Source organism: Sarcophilus harrisii, chromosome 5 (genome assembly GCF_902635505.1).
Source record: "Sarcophilus harrisii chromosome 5, mSarHar1.11, whole genome shotgun sequence".
Taxonomy (NCBI): Eukaryota; Metazoa; Chordata; class Mammalia; order Dasyuromorphia; family Dasyuridae; genus Sarcophilus; species Sarcophilus harrisii.
Window position 1 is genome coordinate 198,896,125 of NC_045430.1, and position 17,708 is coordinate 198,913,832.

General features: G+C 38.8%; 1 protein-coding gene across 1 annotated transcript; it reads left to right on the forward strand.

The window, feature by feature from the left end:
- The first annotated feature begins 1,095 nt into the window (after nucleotides 1-1,095).
- LOC100928473 (zinc finger protein 786) lies at nucleotides 1,096-17,498 on the forward strand. The gene is made up of 4 exons (XM_031939331.1): nucleotides 1,096-1,276; nucleotides 8,178-8,304; nucleotides 12,590-12,730; nucleotides 13,894-17,498. The coding sequence occupies exons 1-4, from the start codon at nucleotides 1,253-1,255 to the stop codon at nucleotides 16,008-16,010; spliced, it is 2,409 nt and encodes an 802-aa protein (XP_031795191.1). The 5' UTR covers nucleotides 1,096-1,252; the 3' UTR covers nucleotides 16,011-17,498.
- Nucleotides 17,499-17,708: the final 210 nt, after the last annotated feature.

A 17,708-nucleotide genomic window follows, 5' to 3' on the forward strand; every position in this document is an offset into this window, starting at 1 on the left:
ATACTTAGGCTGCCTGCCTGCACCAGAAATCTTAACAGATTTAGCTTGCCTTCTGACCTTGGAAACCCAAGGTCATCCTCCATTCTTCTCAAAGCAAGAATTCACCAACTCTACAAGAACTGGTGTATTCATTGAGATTTGGAAATAGCGCATCATGTAATGGGAATTATTTGTTCAATCATGTCTCCTTCTTTATGACCCTGTATGGGTTTTCTTTGCAAGGGCATTTCGTTCTCCAGTAGATCAAGGCAAACAGATTGATTTTCCCACTAACCCAGTCCTTTATGAATTGAATTACTAGCTGCCTCAGTTACAGGAATATGCTGTATTGCAGAGATTGTCTAGACTTTAGGAGCACAAATCTATCAGTAATCCTGGGAAAAGTCTTTAATATAGTGATCTGAAGATGGGGAATGTTTTTTCAAGTATACTTTGACAGAAAACCTTTTAGATGAAGGGTGTTCTTTTAATTATTTCCTATTTAGTTTGTAAGTAGCTTGCTTTATATATATTTGTTTACATGTTGTCTTCCCGTTAGATTGAAAGCTCCTTGAGAGCAGGGAAAGCCATTAAAGAAGGAACAGTATACCATTAATGTCAACAAATGTTGAAAATGATGCTGGTATTGCATTAGCTAATATATATCTTTTGATGTTGAATTTTTTGTTTTATGTATTTTTTTTAAAAATAAAGATTATTTCTGTCTTTGTTATATTTGTAAAATATGATTTTTTTTGCTTTTGTAAGACTTCTTACTCGATATATTACTACATTTAATCATGGAGACCACTTCTCTATTGACCTTTGATGCTGGTTGTAAATGAGGGACGTGCTGGTCAATGTTTAACATTCTGGTCTAAAAAAGGCAGAGCGCAAAGTTTAATCTGTATTGTTAACATCTTCTTCATCACTTAAATCATCAAAATTCATTCATCAAAATAATAACTCCTGATTGGAAGCCTCCACTTGGCTCCTCCCTTCAGGCAAGGCTAAAGCTCTTGAACTAAACCCACGCATCTACCCTTCCCGTCCGGAGGCGGCGCTGTGACCAGCTTCCAGGAATAGGCACTTCCGGCGTTAAAAGGGTGTGGAGTCCCAGGGTGCATAGCGGACTTCCCTGACTGCGGCCGTCGGGGCGAAGGGGAGGGGCTTCGCCAAGGTGGGGCAGAAGGGGGCGTGAGCGGACGGAGAGGCGGCTGCAGGCCGGAGAACAGGCGGAGGGCAAGGGCCGGTCGGAAGGAGACCACAGGCCATGGCCGGGGCGGCTCCTGCGCCGGTGAGAGTTTCCCACCGTCGCGCACGGAGGACCGCCGGGCCGCCGGGGACTCCGGGCTGTTCGCCGGGGTCGGGGGTGGGAGCCGAGACTGGGGGCCCGGTCCATCTCTAGGGAAGCCGGCGGGCTTCTGGAACACGGAGCTGGCCCGGCCCTGGTAGCGTCTGCCGCTGGCCCGGCCCTGGTAGCGTCTGCCGCTGGCCCGGCCCTGGTAGCGTCTGCCGCTGGCCCGGCCCTGGTAGCGTCTCCTGCTGGCCCGGCCCTGGTAGCGTCTGCCGCTGGCCCGGCCCTGGTAGCGTCTGCCGCTGGCCCGGCCCTGGTAGCGTCTGCCGCTGGCCCGGCCCTGGTAGCGTCGGCCCTGGTAGCGTCTGCCGCTGGCCCGGCCCTGGTAGCGTCTGCCGCTGGCCCGGCCCTGGTAGCGTCTGCCGCTGGCCCGGCCCTGGTAGCGTCTCCTGCTGGCCCGGCCCTGGTAGCGTCTGCTGCTGGCCCGGCCCTGGTAGCTTCTCCTGCTGGCCCGGCCCTGGTAGCGTCTGCCGCTGGCCCGGCCCTGGTAGCGTCTGCTGCTGGCCGGGGAGCAGCTAAGCAAAGCGGGCTCGGGCCTGGAGATCGGAGAGGGGCTGCTTTGGGGCGGTCTCGCCGCTGGTCTCCGCTGTCGGATTCATCCCTCTGACAGACCGGCGTGGGGGCGGGCGAAACAGATTTGGGCGAGGTCTCCACCGGTCTGGCAGAGTCGGGACTCCATCCCAACGTTTTCTGAATGCAGATTCATTGTTCTTTCCTATGTCTGTTTGAATTTAAAAAGCCTTTGCTTAAAATCATAAAAATAAATAGTGAAAATAGGCATTCATAAAAGTGGAATAAACGAATTTTGGCAAAAAAACCAAAAACAAAACAAAACAAAACAAAACCCCAACGATATTTTGTGAATCACACACAAATTTTTAATTTTCCGTGCTTATATTTTATAAAATTAAGAAAAGAAATGAATATCTCTTTTGCAGGAAAGGGAAGTTGAATTGTGATTTATCCCCAGAAGTCCGGACAGCAGACAAGCCAAATGAAATTATTTGAAAACATTTCGTTCTTATAGTTCTGTATCAGAATCAGAAAGCCAAAACTGTTTTTACACGGATAGGTTTGTTTTTGAAATTCTTAGTAATCATACTTTTTGTCCCCAAACAAGTTTTTCTTCTCAAAAGAAGAAAAGTTCGGCTCATTAGTTTTTCTAATAGAACACAAAACTCTGGCTCATGTTGTGATCTCCACAAAAATAATAACAGAAAGGTTACATGCAAGAACTCAGGTTAAGAAAATTATCAGTATAGGACAACATTTAACTCAACAAAAAACTACCCTAAGGACACCTGATTCTAAAATTAAGATGAATTAGTGAAAAAAAAAAATGTTTAAGTGCTTATTTAGTGTGCTAAGAGCTAAGATTACAAATAGAAAAGTAAGAGAGTGTGTTTTCAAGCAGCTCACATGCTAAAGGAGAAAAAACATAGATATAGTTTCAGCTGGCACTCCTGGGAAGATCAGGATCCTTAGGATGTAACAGCAAAGTATGCAGTCACGTATGTTCTTTAATACTAATGATAAATACTCATTCCTGTGTTGAACCATTGGATGGTATCAAGGACCTTGGTGGTAAAAACTTAATTAAGTTTAAAACTTAATTAATTAGCTGCTGAAAAGAGCCGTGGCATCTCTAGAACTGGCTGAGATTTTGGGGGATTGAGTTGGAGGCAGGGTTTAGTAGTCTGGGGAACACTGGGGATTAATAACCATCCTGTTATTCCGGAGGCTCCTGGCTTCTGGTTTCTGCCTTAATGGAAGTGATGATGGTGATGGTTTGACTTGTCTGCTGTGTGCTTCTCTGGATGCCTTGTTCTTTCTACTAAGTGGGTTTACCTGTCCTGAAAGGAAAAGTTGACAGCTGGTAGGGATAACTAGTCCTTTTTCTACAGGAATTACTTTCTGATAATTTTCTTTCTTTCCCTGGTAGATACTGTCCCCAGGAGTTTATGTGGTCTAGGACTCAGGTTTGTTGTAGAGTGAAGCTGCGTTCTGTTGTGATGACTCCTCCCCACCCTTTAAAAAAAAAATTTGCTCTAATCTATTGTATCATCTTGGGCTTTATGCCCCTTCTGAACAAGGAAAGAGCTTAGGATTGTTCATAAGAAGTCAAGCAGCTCATTACTCTTGAAGAGCCTCATCTTCAAGCCCTATACTTTTCATAGTATTCATGGTACCCATGAAAGATGGGGTCTGAATTTGTTCCACAACATGGCCCTGTCCCTTGTTGCTTCTCTGGCTTCCTTTTAGGAATTCTGCAGTGTACAAGAACTCTGATGCTGTTTCCCTCAGGCTGAGCCAGTTAGCTCTCTCTCTTGAGGTAACTTAGAATTTTGCTGCTTTTAACTGCTTCTGTCTGGTACAGTGTCTGAAGCTCTCAATTCCCTTCAAATCCCTGTCTCCTCCATGATATACTCTAATTCCAGTGCCATAGATTTAGAAATGGAAAGAATATCAGACTATCTAGACCAACCTCAATTCGAAGATAGAGACTACACCCATGGAAGAACCATATCCAAGGATGCATAGTCCATATGTATGAACTGACAAAAAATATATCATTATCTTGACATTAGAGGGGCAAAGGAAACACCCACAAACAGGCAAATAAATTCCTCTCATTAAAAAGACACCTTTTCAAAAGAAGTTAATACTCTGTTAAAGAAATGCAAGTGAGGGCCTGCTTTTTTTTTTTTTTAAGAGAGAGAGGGTTTTCTCTATGACACAATGAAAAAACTTGGAGAAAAGACTTGAATAACCTCCATTTTTCTAACATCAATAGAAATGAAAAAGTTACTTTTTAATTTAAAAAAGAACTCATAAATTAAGAAAAAAAAGGGAACCAAAAGTATGGAATAGCAAAAATATATTGATATAATGGAGACATGATAAGAGACAAGTCAGCTGTACAGGATATAAAGTAACAAGGTACATTAACAACTAAGTTAGTGCAGTAGTGTCAAACTCAAAATAGAAACAAATCCCTGCATGTCATAATGACTTAGAAAACCACAAATTAACATCTAGTTTTAAAAAGCATTATGTTAAAAATTTCTCAATTACATCATCTTATTTGGGCTTCACCTGGGGAGTTTTTGTAGGATTCAAATTTGACTTTAATGGTGTTATGAATAAAGGGAATCAGGAAGACCTGAGTTCAGATCCTGCTTCAGTAACTTACTGGTTATATAACTGTGGGTGAGTCACTTTTCAAGCTCAATTTCTTCAAAATGGAATTAATAGCAATTGACAAAGTACTTATGAATTTCAAAGGTGATATAAACTATTTTGCAAACTTAAATTTAATTCTAACTATAAATGTTAGCTCTATTTAAGGTCTGTCATTAAATTTGAGAGGCTGGAGCTTCAAATTAAAAACTCTTAAAATATTGATTCAGGAATCCCTTCAATAGATTAAAACCCCATCTTGTGACTTTTTCTCATAGTTTTTCAAAAGTTTGCCACAGTGTTCTGCCCAATTTACTAAATGGTTTCTGAGATTTTTCCTGACATTAAAGAGGGTATCATTGGAGCACAACGGCTATCTGGTAGTCATCCCTAGTTTTTGCCACATGACCAGTCCATCTTCTCTTCCTGTGACACAATGGAAAATGAGTTTTTTTTTTCCCCATGAGAAGCTTGTCTGTTTACACTGACTCCACATAGCAGAGGCTTTTCTGTTAGTCAAGAACAATCCTGTCCATTCTGTTTTAACTTTGGGCCCAGCTCATTACACACACAGAATTTATCTCTGATTCTAATACAGGTTAAATTCTGGCCAACAAACATACTCTTTCCTTTGTGAATAGAGAAGCCACCCTCCTTGGAGTGAGTATAGATCTCTTGGTAATGAATGGCCTGGGAGTTGATGCAGTCAGCATAATATCATCTACAAAGTTGAACTTTTAGAGGGTCTCCCAATCCACAGGCAATCTTTCTTTCACCAGGACTCTGTACTGCATCTCTTCTGTCACTACAGCAATTATCTTTGGTGAGCATTCATTGCCTTGTCTCTCATCTTTATTACCAGAGGATCCTTGAAAAGGATTGTTTGTAGTTGTTACATATTGCAAGGAATCTTGAATGACCTTCATATATTTATGATACATTCCTACAAAAGAGTCTGTAAAGGAATGTTTTATTCTAGCAAATAAATTGCTTTTTCATAATAAATAATAAACTCAATGGAATCTTAATATTCTTTATATCTTAATTATGAGAAGGTAAAAATGTGGTCCATTGTTAAATATCACTTGAGAAAGCTTATTCTTAATAATACCCTCATCAAAGATGACTTCAATCTTAAAGATATCTTCAAACTTGTAGATATATCTTTTAAGATTTTATATAGATGTTATTTGTAATAGGCTTTGTTTTTCTTGCCTTCTCATTGGGTAAAGGAGAAGGGTGGGGCAGGTCATGAGAGAATAGGAATTTTTAAAAACATTTTGTACAGGTGGAAAACTAGATTAATAGTTACTCATATTTTATTCTCTGCAGCTAAATAGTATAGTGGACAGAGCACTGGGCTTGGAATCAAGAAGACCTGAATTCCAATTAGGTTTTAAATATTTACTAGCTTTGTGACTCTGGGCAGGTTATTTAACCTCTATATATCTTCGTTTCCTCATCTGTAGAAAAGACATGAGATAATATTTGTATGTTGCCTAGCATTTAGTAAATGGTATTTAAATATCAGTATGATTCACCATTTTTTCAGTAGCTGGACTTTTCCTATAACTTTGTTATTTTCCCTTTCAGATATTTTGTATATTAATTTCCCCAACACCCTCACAACTGTATCATCTTTACCATATATCCCTTCTATATATCCTTGATCCATTCTAACTGCTTTTCCTTTCTTCTTCTTAATGCCATTTTAAATTTCCTTCATAAGCAACTTCAGAACTGATGTTAAGGCCCAAGTGTAGTGGTCTAGTAATCTTTCATTGAAAAGTTTGTCAAAATACCTTTTACAAATCTTTCCCATCTGCTGTTTGTCTTCCATTTTCATGTCTTTGGATGGCTTTAATTGGATATCTTTCCACACTTATGTAAACTTGTTTTTTCTTCCTCTGCTTGCTCTCCTTTATGAGATCAAACTTCTGATCATTCATTAACTTTCTTCATAATGTAATACCTGTGCTAGAACTACTTCCTCAGCTGCCATTTAAATTGACAGGCCTAGTCCCCAGGAAGTGGCTAAATACTGTCAGCATTGGAGGGGCAGCCCTGAGGACCCGAGTTTCTGGTATTGTGGTTCACAAGATCCATTGGTATACTTTCAATAACAATCAGCTTGACAGAATTATCTTTTAGCAAATGTTAAGCTCTGATAGCAAAAGCCTTAGGTATAAAAACATTCCCAAATCAAGGTTACCCTCTCCCACAGCTCTATTCAAGGTTCTAGGTAGGTAGGAACAGGCTTAAAGTACAGAGGGAGGGAGGCCCTTATTAAGTACACACAACTCCTGGTCTTTGGAAATCTTCCTTTTCTTTCATAGTGTTCTCATACAGTTCTTCAACAAGGATTTCTCCTGGATGCTTTTAAAGATTCCATAGCTAGCCCTTCTCCCTTCCATAAGAGTCATGGCCTGAACTTGCATGTGTTTATACTCCAAGCTGAAGGTGCTGTCTTCTTCTGGTCCAGTCTTTCTGATCCCAACTGATTGTACTCTGTGCTACTGTAGGTCCTATCTCAGGTGATACAGGGATTTTTTTTTTGGGGGGGGGGGGGGAGAAGTGCTGGAAATGCAGAGAGCAAGAAAAGAGATATACAGAGTGGTAGAATCTAACTCTTAAACTAAATTCTTATGACTTATTTCGCCACTAGACTGATTCACTTAACCAAAAGACTGAACTGAACTGTTTTGTTAATTTTATACATAACCCACTTTGTGACTTGATTTTTTTAACACATCCATCACAAGACAGTTTTCGGTGTGAAAATATCTGTCATTCAACTGCCAAAGTTCTTTAATTGGCTCAAGCTGGTCATAGATTGTTTATACCACTCATTTATTCATTCATATGCCTGGGACTAATGTCATTACATTAAAATTTACAGCAAAATTTTATAGACAGATTTATATTCTGACTTAATATTTCCTTTGACAGCTTTGATAGCCCTCTAACAAGAAAGTAATTTATTTGCTGACAAAGGCTTCTTTTATGTTACTTTGGTCTCATTGTTGTAGCAGTTTGTATTGTTTAGATGTCTGAATGAAATTGTTATAATAATATGTTTTTACATATATCATGATGTTATCAGTTTTTGTTCATTTCCAACTTTTTATTTTTAATGAGTTTAATACTCAGGTTTTTTCATTATTATTCCTATATTTTGTGGTGTTTGTTTAAACAAATTTAGATATTTGTTCTGATTAGTTTATGATTAGGAAGTACCATAGACAGTGGACTCAAGAATCTTACATATCAACAAAAAATCATTTTTGTCTTTTAAAATAAAATCTTCATATTTAAAGGTGAAAAAAGACATGAAAGCAAGCACAAGGAAATTTAGGCAAGATCAAGGCCAGAGCAATTTTGTTACTAATATGATAGACATAATGTACCTAATAGAATTTCACAGTTTCATATATTGGAATTGTTATATTCATAATAAAATTATTTTAAAAACAGTCAGTTATGAATTTGGGGAGGGGGGTTGTCATGTGTGAAAATTTAAGGAGATCTTTTTTTAACTCCTAAAAGTACATTTTTGCAGTATTGTCTAAAAAAAAATCATATTTGGGATGCCTTTTGAAAATTGGCAATAAGGGACAAAATATCACTAAAACTAACATGTGTTTTTCACTTGTGATTTCAGGTATCCATGTCATTTGATGATGTAGCCATGTATTTCTCAGAGCAAGAATGGAAGAAACTTGTTGAGTGGCAGAAAGAGCTTTATAAGCATGTAATGAAAGATAATTATGAAACACTTCTTTCCCTTGGTAAGATATAAATTTATAAAAATATGTAATATGTATAAATATATAGACATTTAATAATCCAAGTTGTTTATTCTAAGCCAGGTCTGACTTAAAATCCAGGTAAACCACATTGCATTTCAGAAAAGATTTACTTGGCATAGACAGGATGTTCAGCAAAGATGTTACCATAGTTTTAGTGATTGTAGCTCTTCTCATTTCCTCATGTGCTGGCCATGCATGGTACGCAAAAGGATCTGCCAACTCACAGTGACAAGGAGAACTCTTCTGAGTCTTAGGAGTTCTCCTGGCACACTTGGCCTTCATGCCCAGAATAACCAGACACACTGCCATCTTGGAAAACAAATTGGAAGCCCGTTAAGTCTTCAGGACAGTTTCTTTGTCCTTTTAGAGAGAAACTAGCTTAGTGTATGTGGCAGGGGTCTTTCAAAATTTTGTGAAAAAAAAAGAAAAGGAAAAGGAAAGAAAAGAAAAGCTCACCCCCTGTGGAGTAAGAGTCCTATCTACATGCTGTTCTTAGTCACCTCCCTGCCCTTCTTTTCAGATTCTTTTTTCATTTTCCAGTTCAGCTAGGTAGGGCAGTGCACAGGATGGTAGGCCTGGCATAAGGAAGGCCTGAGTTTAAATCTAGACTCAGACTCTTACTAGCTCTGTGACCCTGAGCAATTTATCCTGTCTGGCTCTATTTCCTCATTTGTCAAATAGAGATAAATAATATTACCTATCTTTAAGTATTCTTGTGAGGATAAATTTAATGCACTTAATGTAGTGCTGGGCATATACAATGAGTGATATTTATGTTAGCTCTTACCATTATTGTTGTTAAGTTCTATTAACATAGAAGAAAATTACATTAGTCTGACATGATCCTTCATTAAATTTCTTGCCCAGGATTGTACAACTAATGACAGAACAAAGCTGTATCCATATTCCATGTCTATAAATCCACTACTCTTTCCTCTATACTTTATTTTGCTTCTAATCAAATGACAGTACAAGAAATAAACAATAATTCAATATCTTTATTTCAGAGATAAGACAGTAAACAGATAGTTACAAAATTAATAGTAGAAGTAATCTATATTACAGGATTTGAGAGATGGGAAGACATCACTATGGGCTTAAAGTCGTCTGTGAAATCTAGACAGAAGTAAAGTAGCTAGGGTACACAACTGTTTAGTCCAGGAGTTGACAAACTAGACAGAGCACCAAAGCAGCCTGCCATGTGGTCCAATGGGCTGAGTTGATTTTTTACATTTTAAAATATAATAAAATCTTATTTAAACATAAAAACCATTCTTAGCTTGAGGCTCTCTCACCATAGTTTGTTGACCCCTAGTCTAGCATATATATAAATAAGCAGTGGGAATGGAAAGTGAAAGCTATGAGGAGACATTTTTATTTGACTGTTTATGAATGCCTAATTTCTAATAACCAACAATTCTTTCAATGGCATTTATGTGTTTATTTTGTGATAAAGCCCCAAGGTAGTCTAGTAAAAGGAACAGTGGATTTGGAATCAGAAGACTTAGGGTCCAGTCCCAACTCCAATACTTAGGATGTATGCAACTTAGGTCTATTAAGCTCTCTGTGCCTTAATTTCTGCTTTCCACAATGAGATGTTTGCATCAAATTGGCAAAGATAAACAAGATATATAGTTATGGCAAGACAAGCATACTAATAAATGGTTGCTGGAGATGTGAACTGGTTCAATTGCTTGGAAAAATAATTTGAATTTTGTGAGAAAAATCACTAAACTATTCATTGTCTTATAGAATGTTCTCACTACTGCACAAAATTCTAGCTTATCCTATATGTCCCATGGAAGTCAAAGAATAAGTTTCCATATTTGGCCAAATTTTCATAATTATACTTTTTATGACAGCAAAAAATTGGAATATGAATGACCATCAACTGAAGGATGGTTGGAAAATTGTGACTATAAGGGATTCAGAGAGACTTGGGAAGACTTGTATAAATTGCATGAAATAAGTAGAATCAGGATAAAAATATGCATAATGACTGGAGGTGGAGGGGAAGAGTAGAAAGAAGAGAAAATAGGTTTTTTAATGAAAAAATGAAATTAAAAAATTAAGGTCAGTTATTGAATTCTGTTTACTATGAGTGATACAGAAGGAACATAAGGCAAAAATCATGTAACTTAAAATCTGATTGAGAAATAATATTTGCATAAATGAAGAAGATAGAGAAAAACATAAAATTATTACAGAATGAAATATCTAATGTAATGATATTTGGATCGTATATTTAGATTCAGAAAGGACCTCAGAGGTCATTTAGTTCAACATTTTCATTGTACATGTGGAGAAACTGAGGCTGAGAGAAGGAAGTGATGTGGCTAGAAGTTCTATGGAAATTCACATAAGACTTTCTTATCAGCTGGCTTAATTGAAGAAGGCTTTGTAATGGCTGAGACAATGGAGGTTATTATTGTAGGTGAGGATGTGGGATGATATTTTAAAGTGGAGTAAGAGTTTTGTGCAAAAATGCAGGCATGAACATGTAACATGATACAGAACCTCAGAGACTGGTCTGACAGGAGAAGAAAATTGGGAAATACGTTATTAAGGTCAGGTATGTTCAGTTTATTAAGAGCCTGAAGTGCTCACTGAGAAGTTTTTACTAATCAAACAAGCAATAGGGAGGCATTCCAAATGCTTAAATTTTAGAGAAATATATGATGAGTAGTGTTTTAGAGAGGTTTCTTTTTCTTTGGTATTGATGTATGATTAGAAGAGGAAAGGTGAGGAGAATAGCAATTGAAGCATGAGTGATAACATCATGACTAAACATAGTAGCAATGGGAATGCTGAGAGAGTCCAATCTAAGAGACATTAAAAAAAAATTAAGAGAATTCAATGACTGACTAACTTTGTGGATTCAGAAAAGGGATCATTGATTACCTCAAGAGTTTAAACTTAGAGATAATGTGGGATGTCATTGTACAAAATATAAAAAACTACATGAATCGGAGGTGATAGAGTGATAACAAAGATAATGAATTCATTTTTGAGCAGAAATGGCAGCATATTTTGTCATTGGAGATATTTTGTGAGCACCTGGGCTGGAGTAGGGTCCTGGAGTTAGAAATAGGGATTGGAAGTTACTCCTGATTTTCATGACAGCAGTTTCAATACATTATTGAATTTCCAGACAACTAGGAAGGGACTAAGGGGCCATTCTGACTTCCAGCTTGGCAGATTCTCTGTATCCAGCACTCCTGATGCTTGATACTAAATGCATTGTCTTAATCATCTTCTTTACTTTTAACTTGAATTGTCATCATCTCAGGATTCACAGTCAAAATTATTAAACTCAAAGATGCTTTTGTCATCAGAAATATTGTAGAGAAGATTTCAGTGACAGCCAGATATTTTCTACTCTCTTAAAATACTTATTTGTAGCTCATTTAAAATAAAATATTTGTGATGTCTCTAGTTAACTTAAGGATTATTTACATAATTCTGAAAACAAAACCAACTATAATCAAATTTATTAAACAATACAGCACTTTCTTAGGTGTGGTTAAAACTTTTAAAAAATGGACATAACTTACATGAACTGATGCTGAGTGAAACAAGCAAGGCCAAGAGATCATTATATACTTCAACAACAATACTATATGATGACCAATTCTGATGGACTTGGCCATCCTCAGCAGTGTGATCAACCAAATCATTTCCAATAGAGCAGTAATGAACTGAACCAGCTACACCCAGCGAAAGAACTCTGGGAGATGACTAAGAACCATTACATTGAATTCCCAATCCCCATATTTTTGCCCACCTGCATTTTGGATTTCCTTCACAGGCTAATTGTACAATATTTCAGAGTCTGATTCTTTTTGTACAGCAAAATAACGGTTTGGTCATGTATACTTATTGTGTATCTAATTTATATTTTAATATATTTAACATCTACTGGTCATCTTGCTGGGGAGGGGGTAGGAGAAAGGGGAAAAATTGGAACAAGAGGTTTGGCAATTGTCAATGCTGTAAAGTTACCCATACATATAACCTGTAAATAAAAGGCTATTAAATTTTTAAAAAATGGACATAAAATTTAACTAAATTGAGGCATCATTATTCAGACATACAGACTGTTTTATTCCTTTTCATGGTATTCTAGGGCCTCATTTTTCCCCTACATTTATTTACATGCCTTATCCCTCTAATAAAGTAAGGGAACTTTATGAACCACTGAACATACATCCTCAAATTGAGTACCCAAAAAACTAAATTGCCTCTCTATGGCCTCTTTTTGCAGACTGTTCAATTTCCAAACCAGATTTGATATCATTGATTGAACGGGGAGAAGAACCTTTCATCAGAAATCTGAAGGATTCACAGGAAACAAAAACTGCTATCAGTTCTAGTGACTTTAGCCCTATAGAACAGTTGTTTTGGGGTAAGTGGTAAGGAATCAATACTGTGAAATTTAAGATGATGTGGTCAGAATTTCCCAGTTCTGTTTCTTGAGGCCCTTTTCTTCTGGGTTAAGTTTGGCCAGGAAATAGTATCTGATTTGCACTGGGCTTATGCACAGTCTGGATTCAGTCCTGAGGGAGCCTTTTTTTAAAGAGATGGTCAAGCTCTTTTCACATTGTCTCTTGCTCTTTACTTGATCCAGAGCCCTGGGAAAAAGTCACTTAAAGCTTAGGTTTTGTTCATCTATAGGATCTCTCCATCTTCCCCCAAATGAGACTAGGAAGGTATTCCATGTATATTATTGGTCAAGGATAGGACAGCTCTTTGCATATTCTATATTTCATTCCATAATTCCCTCCCCACATTCCCTACCTCCAAATGCTTAAGAGACACAAGATTTCCATTTCTTTTAACAAGCCAGCTAAACCAGTCTTATCTTCCTGTCCATGGACTCTGAAGAGCTATAATAGCTATTGTGGGGGGAGGGAGGGGAATATTATGCCATAGAACATTCTGCAGTAAATTTAGAACTCTGGGGATTTCATTGAGGTTTCCTTCAAGATTGGAAATGCGTGTCTCAGGAATGCTATTCAATCACCTGTGCTTAGGGAAAGAATAATAACAGAAGAACCAACTAAGGCTCCAAGGCATAGATTCAGGCTCACTTAGATAGCACATGTGCTTATTGCTTTGGGGAATCAGCTGGCACACATATTAGGGAGCATGGGAAGAAGGAGACATTCCCATGAGAAGTCCCAGAAAGAGAGTTCACTCTCACCCATTCAAGAGAAGGAGGCAGAAGAAGGGTAGAAGTTTCTTTCCTTTTAAATTTTACTGAATGAGTATCTCCTTCTGGTTCAGGGGCCAATGAGGCCACTAAATTGCTGCTTCTATATCATAAAGTGCAGAGAGTCCATTTAGCCCACCAGAAATGGTTCAGGCTCACACAGAAGAGAAAGAGTTCACCTGTTCATGTACCCTCATTACATGTAAAAAAGTTCTCCTCTGTTAAAATGTAATCTCTTTGAAGTCAGGGATTGATTGATTTTTATTTTTGCATCCCCAACATAGGATTCGACATACAGTGGGGCCTTGGTGAATAAATTGATATAAATATTTTTTGATCTTTGTTTTTAATTCCAGGACCTGATAGATCCATGCATCCAGGAAAAGTAGAAGGCTATTTAGATTGCCTACAACTTCACGGTTCTTCTGAGCCCTTACAAAATGCAATGAGAGAGGTTTCTGCTATGTCTGACCAAGAAGCTTCCTTAAGAAACTTTTACAGCAAAGACACATGGCATCTAATTCCAGAAAAGCATAGCACCCTGGAATCAACTTACTGTGAAAGAAGACCCCGTCACAAGCCCCAGAATCCCTCTGATTGGCAGGAATTATTGCCAGGGCAGAGAGTGCTCCACCCCTGCTCTGTCTGTGGGAAAAGATTCTTGTCAAAGATCCACTGGGTAAAACACCAAAGATTGCATGGGAAGACAGAGTCACAGAAATATTCCAAGAGTAGAAGGAAAACTAGAAGGCAGTCTAATCTCCATTGGCAACCCAGACTTTTTTGGGAGCAGAGGTGTTTCCAGTGCAGCGAGTGTAACAAGAGTTTTCGTTTGAAGCAATATTTGCTCAGACACTTGATTGTGCACACAGAGAAGAGGCCCTTTCGGTGCCCCAAGTGTGAAAAGACATATCGCCATAAGAGGAGTCTGATCAACCACCAACTTATGCACAGTGGAGAAAGACCATTCCATTGTCCCGAGTGTGATAAGAGCTTCCGCCAAAAGAGCAACATGAAGGCTCATCAGCGTCGTCAACATCATGGGGAGAAGCCTTTCTCTTGTGTAGAATGTGGGAAGGGCTTTGCTGAGAAATCTAAACTCACTAGCCACATGAGAGTGCACAGTGGGGAGAAGCCCTTCCAGTGTCCTGAGTGTAACAAAAGCTTCCACGTGAAAGGGGACATGAAGGCTCACCAGCGTGTACACAGTAGGGACAGGCCATTTTCTTGCAGCGAGTGTGGCAAGGGCTTCCTAGTAAAATCTAAACTCATCAACCACTTCCGAGTACATACAGGGGAGAAGCCGTTCCAGTGTCTTGAGTGTGAGAAGAGCTTTCGGTTGAAGGGCATGCTGAAAGTGCACCAGCGAGTGCACACTGGGGAGAGGCCATTCTCTTGCAGGAAGTGTGGCAAGGGTTTCACCAAGCAATGTAAGCTCACAGAACACATGAGAGTACACAGTGGGGAAAAGCCATTTGTGTGTCTGGACTGTGACAAGAGCTTCCGCCAAAAGGGACAGCTCCTGAGGCACCAACGCCTGCACACAGGACAGATGCCCTTTTCATGCCCTCATTGTGAGAAGACCTTCCATCTGAAGGCTGACATGAAGGCTCATCAATGTTCACATAGTAGGGAGAGGTCATTCTCCTGCAGTGAATGTGACAAAGATTTCACTCACCAGAGTAAACTCACTGAACATCTCAGGCTACATAGTGGGGAAAAGCCATTTCAGTGCTCTGAATGTGACAAGAGCTTTCGTCTCAAGGGCATTTTGAAGGCCCACCAATGCATACACAGGGGAGAAAAGCCATTTTCTTGTATTGAATGTGGCAAGAGTTTTACCAAGCAGTCGAAGCTCACTGAACACAAGAGAGTGCACAGTGGGGAGAAGCCTTTCTGGTGTCAGGAGTGTGGTAAGAGCTTCCGCCTAAAAGGGCAGCTGCTCAGCCATCAGCGCCTCCACACAGGGGAGAGACCCTTCCAGTGCCCTGAGTGTGATAAGCGTTACCGTGTGAAGGCTGATATGAAGGCTCATCTGCGCTTACACAGTAAGGAGAGGCCATTCTCCTGTGATTGTGGTAAGGGCTTCACAAAACAATCTAAACTCATTGAACACATTCGAACACACACAGGGGAGAAGCCCTTCCAGTGCCCTAAATGTGATAAGAGTTTCCGCCTGAAAGGACAGCTGCTTAGTCATCAGGGCCTTCACACAGGGGAGAGACCTTTCCATTGCCCTGAATGTGACAAGAATTTTCGACAAAAGGGACATCTCCTTAGGCATCAACGCATTCACAGGCCCGAGAGGCCATTCTCTTGTGGAGAATGTGGCAAGGGCTTCATTTATAAATCTAAACTTGCCACTCACTTCAGAGTACATACCAAGGGTAAGTCCTGTGATGTCCCAAGTAAAGCTGATAGTACACGCAAGCGTTTACACATATTTGCTTTAATAGAAGCTGATTGGAGTTGAGAAAGATGTGGCATAATTATGGCCATCTAAGAATGGATAATGGGCAGAAATCAGGAAGAGGAGCCAATTCTTAACCAAAATACATAGGAGATGAAAAAAAATTAGCCTCATTTTCAAAAGAATATGTAGTCCCCCATTACCCATCTTGTCTCTTTTCCTATCATTCTGTTATTTGAGTTCAGCCTCAAATATTGAAACAACATTGAAACCAATTCCTAAGTGAGAAATAGAAAAGAGAAAAATGAAGAAGAAAATAATTTTATTATTTTCAAGGCTGAAGTAATAGAGGTGGTTCCCATATGCCTGTTACGTTTCTTGCAGAGTGACCTGTTTTCTGTGCAATATCTGTTGTGAGCTTCTTCTGCCCTCCTCTAGCCCTCAAAATCTCTATTATTCATTCCCTTTTTCTTCCTTGATTCTAGTACCTGAGGAAGAAATGGACTTCTATTTTACAAGAAATAAATGTAAAACTGGGATTCAAACCCCAAATTAGGATCACTGCCACAGCTAGAATAAGAGCTTTATGTGTTGAAGAAGTTTTAAAATTAGATGGAATTGTGATCAGTTTTTCCTACCCATTCATTTCCTTGGTAATAGATACCTCTATGAATGAATGGTTATGTGGTGACCCATTATCTCCATCAGAGAGCTTAAAAGGAGAAAACTCATGCACAAAACTTGTGTCCAAAAGAGCATCTTTAGTAGAGGATCTTACAGTTGAGCTGGCTGGATATGAGAGTGGATATAAGAGAACTTTAGTCTTCTATATCTCTAGTTTGGGGTGACAAAGTGACAGCTTCCTCAGAAATGAATTCCTAGCTTTTTCTTTTAGTATAGGAAAGTCCCATCTCTGTGGTATATAGAGATGCTCCCTCTTCTTGAAAGCCTTCAGAGGCTCCACATCTGTGCTTTGAGGTCTTTGAGCACAGTAATTGGGTGAGGGGAATGAGAATGTGGTTTTGGAAAAGTTCTCAGTTTATTCATAATTAAAAAGGGAAAAATGGAGGATTTTATTGGTAGTCTAATATGCTATGGGGATGTTTGGGCCCAGGTGGACACTAATCTATGAAATAATTGGGGAAACCCCCTTGGCTAGTTTTAGGTATGAAAGTAAAAGAAAGCAAGAAGCAATTAAATACTACAAGAGAGTCAATTTAAATCTTTCCAAACAGGTCCAGGAAGAAGACTTTGGGTTGATCACTCAAGAGAATATTAGTGACCTTATAGGAAGTACTTATGGTTTTCTCTCTTTGAATTCTACATATGAACACTAACTCAGCCTTTAAAGGCAGGGTAAACTTGTTATACACAAAGATCCTCACGAGGGAAGAAAGTTCTTAATTATTAATATTGCCATGTATAATATATATATATGTTCTTTTTTTTTTTTTTAGTTTTTTTGATCCTCGTAGTTTTCCCTAGCATTTCTCTTCTCCCTCTCCTAGACAGTCACCCCATCTAACAAATAGTACTTTTTTTTAAAGACAAGAAAAGAAAAAGAAGAGGGGGGAAAATCAACACAACTGATCAGTAGCGAAAAGGTCCAAAAAAATATACAATGTGCAGCAACTTTGAATTTCCCAGTTCTATAAAGAGGTGGGTTGGGAGTGTCTTCTCATATCTCTCTTTTTGAGTCATATTTGATCTTTAATTTTACTATGTGTGCTTTTGATTTGTGTGTGTGTTTATTTTACATTT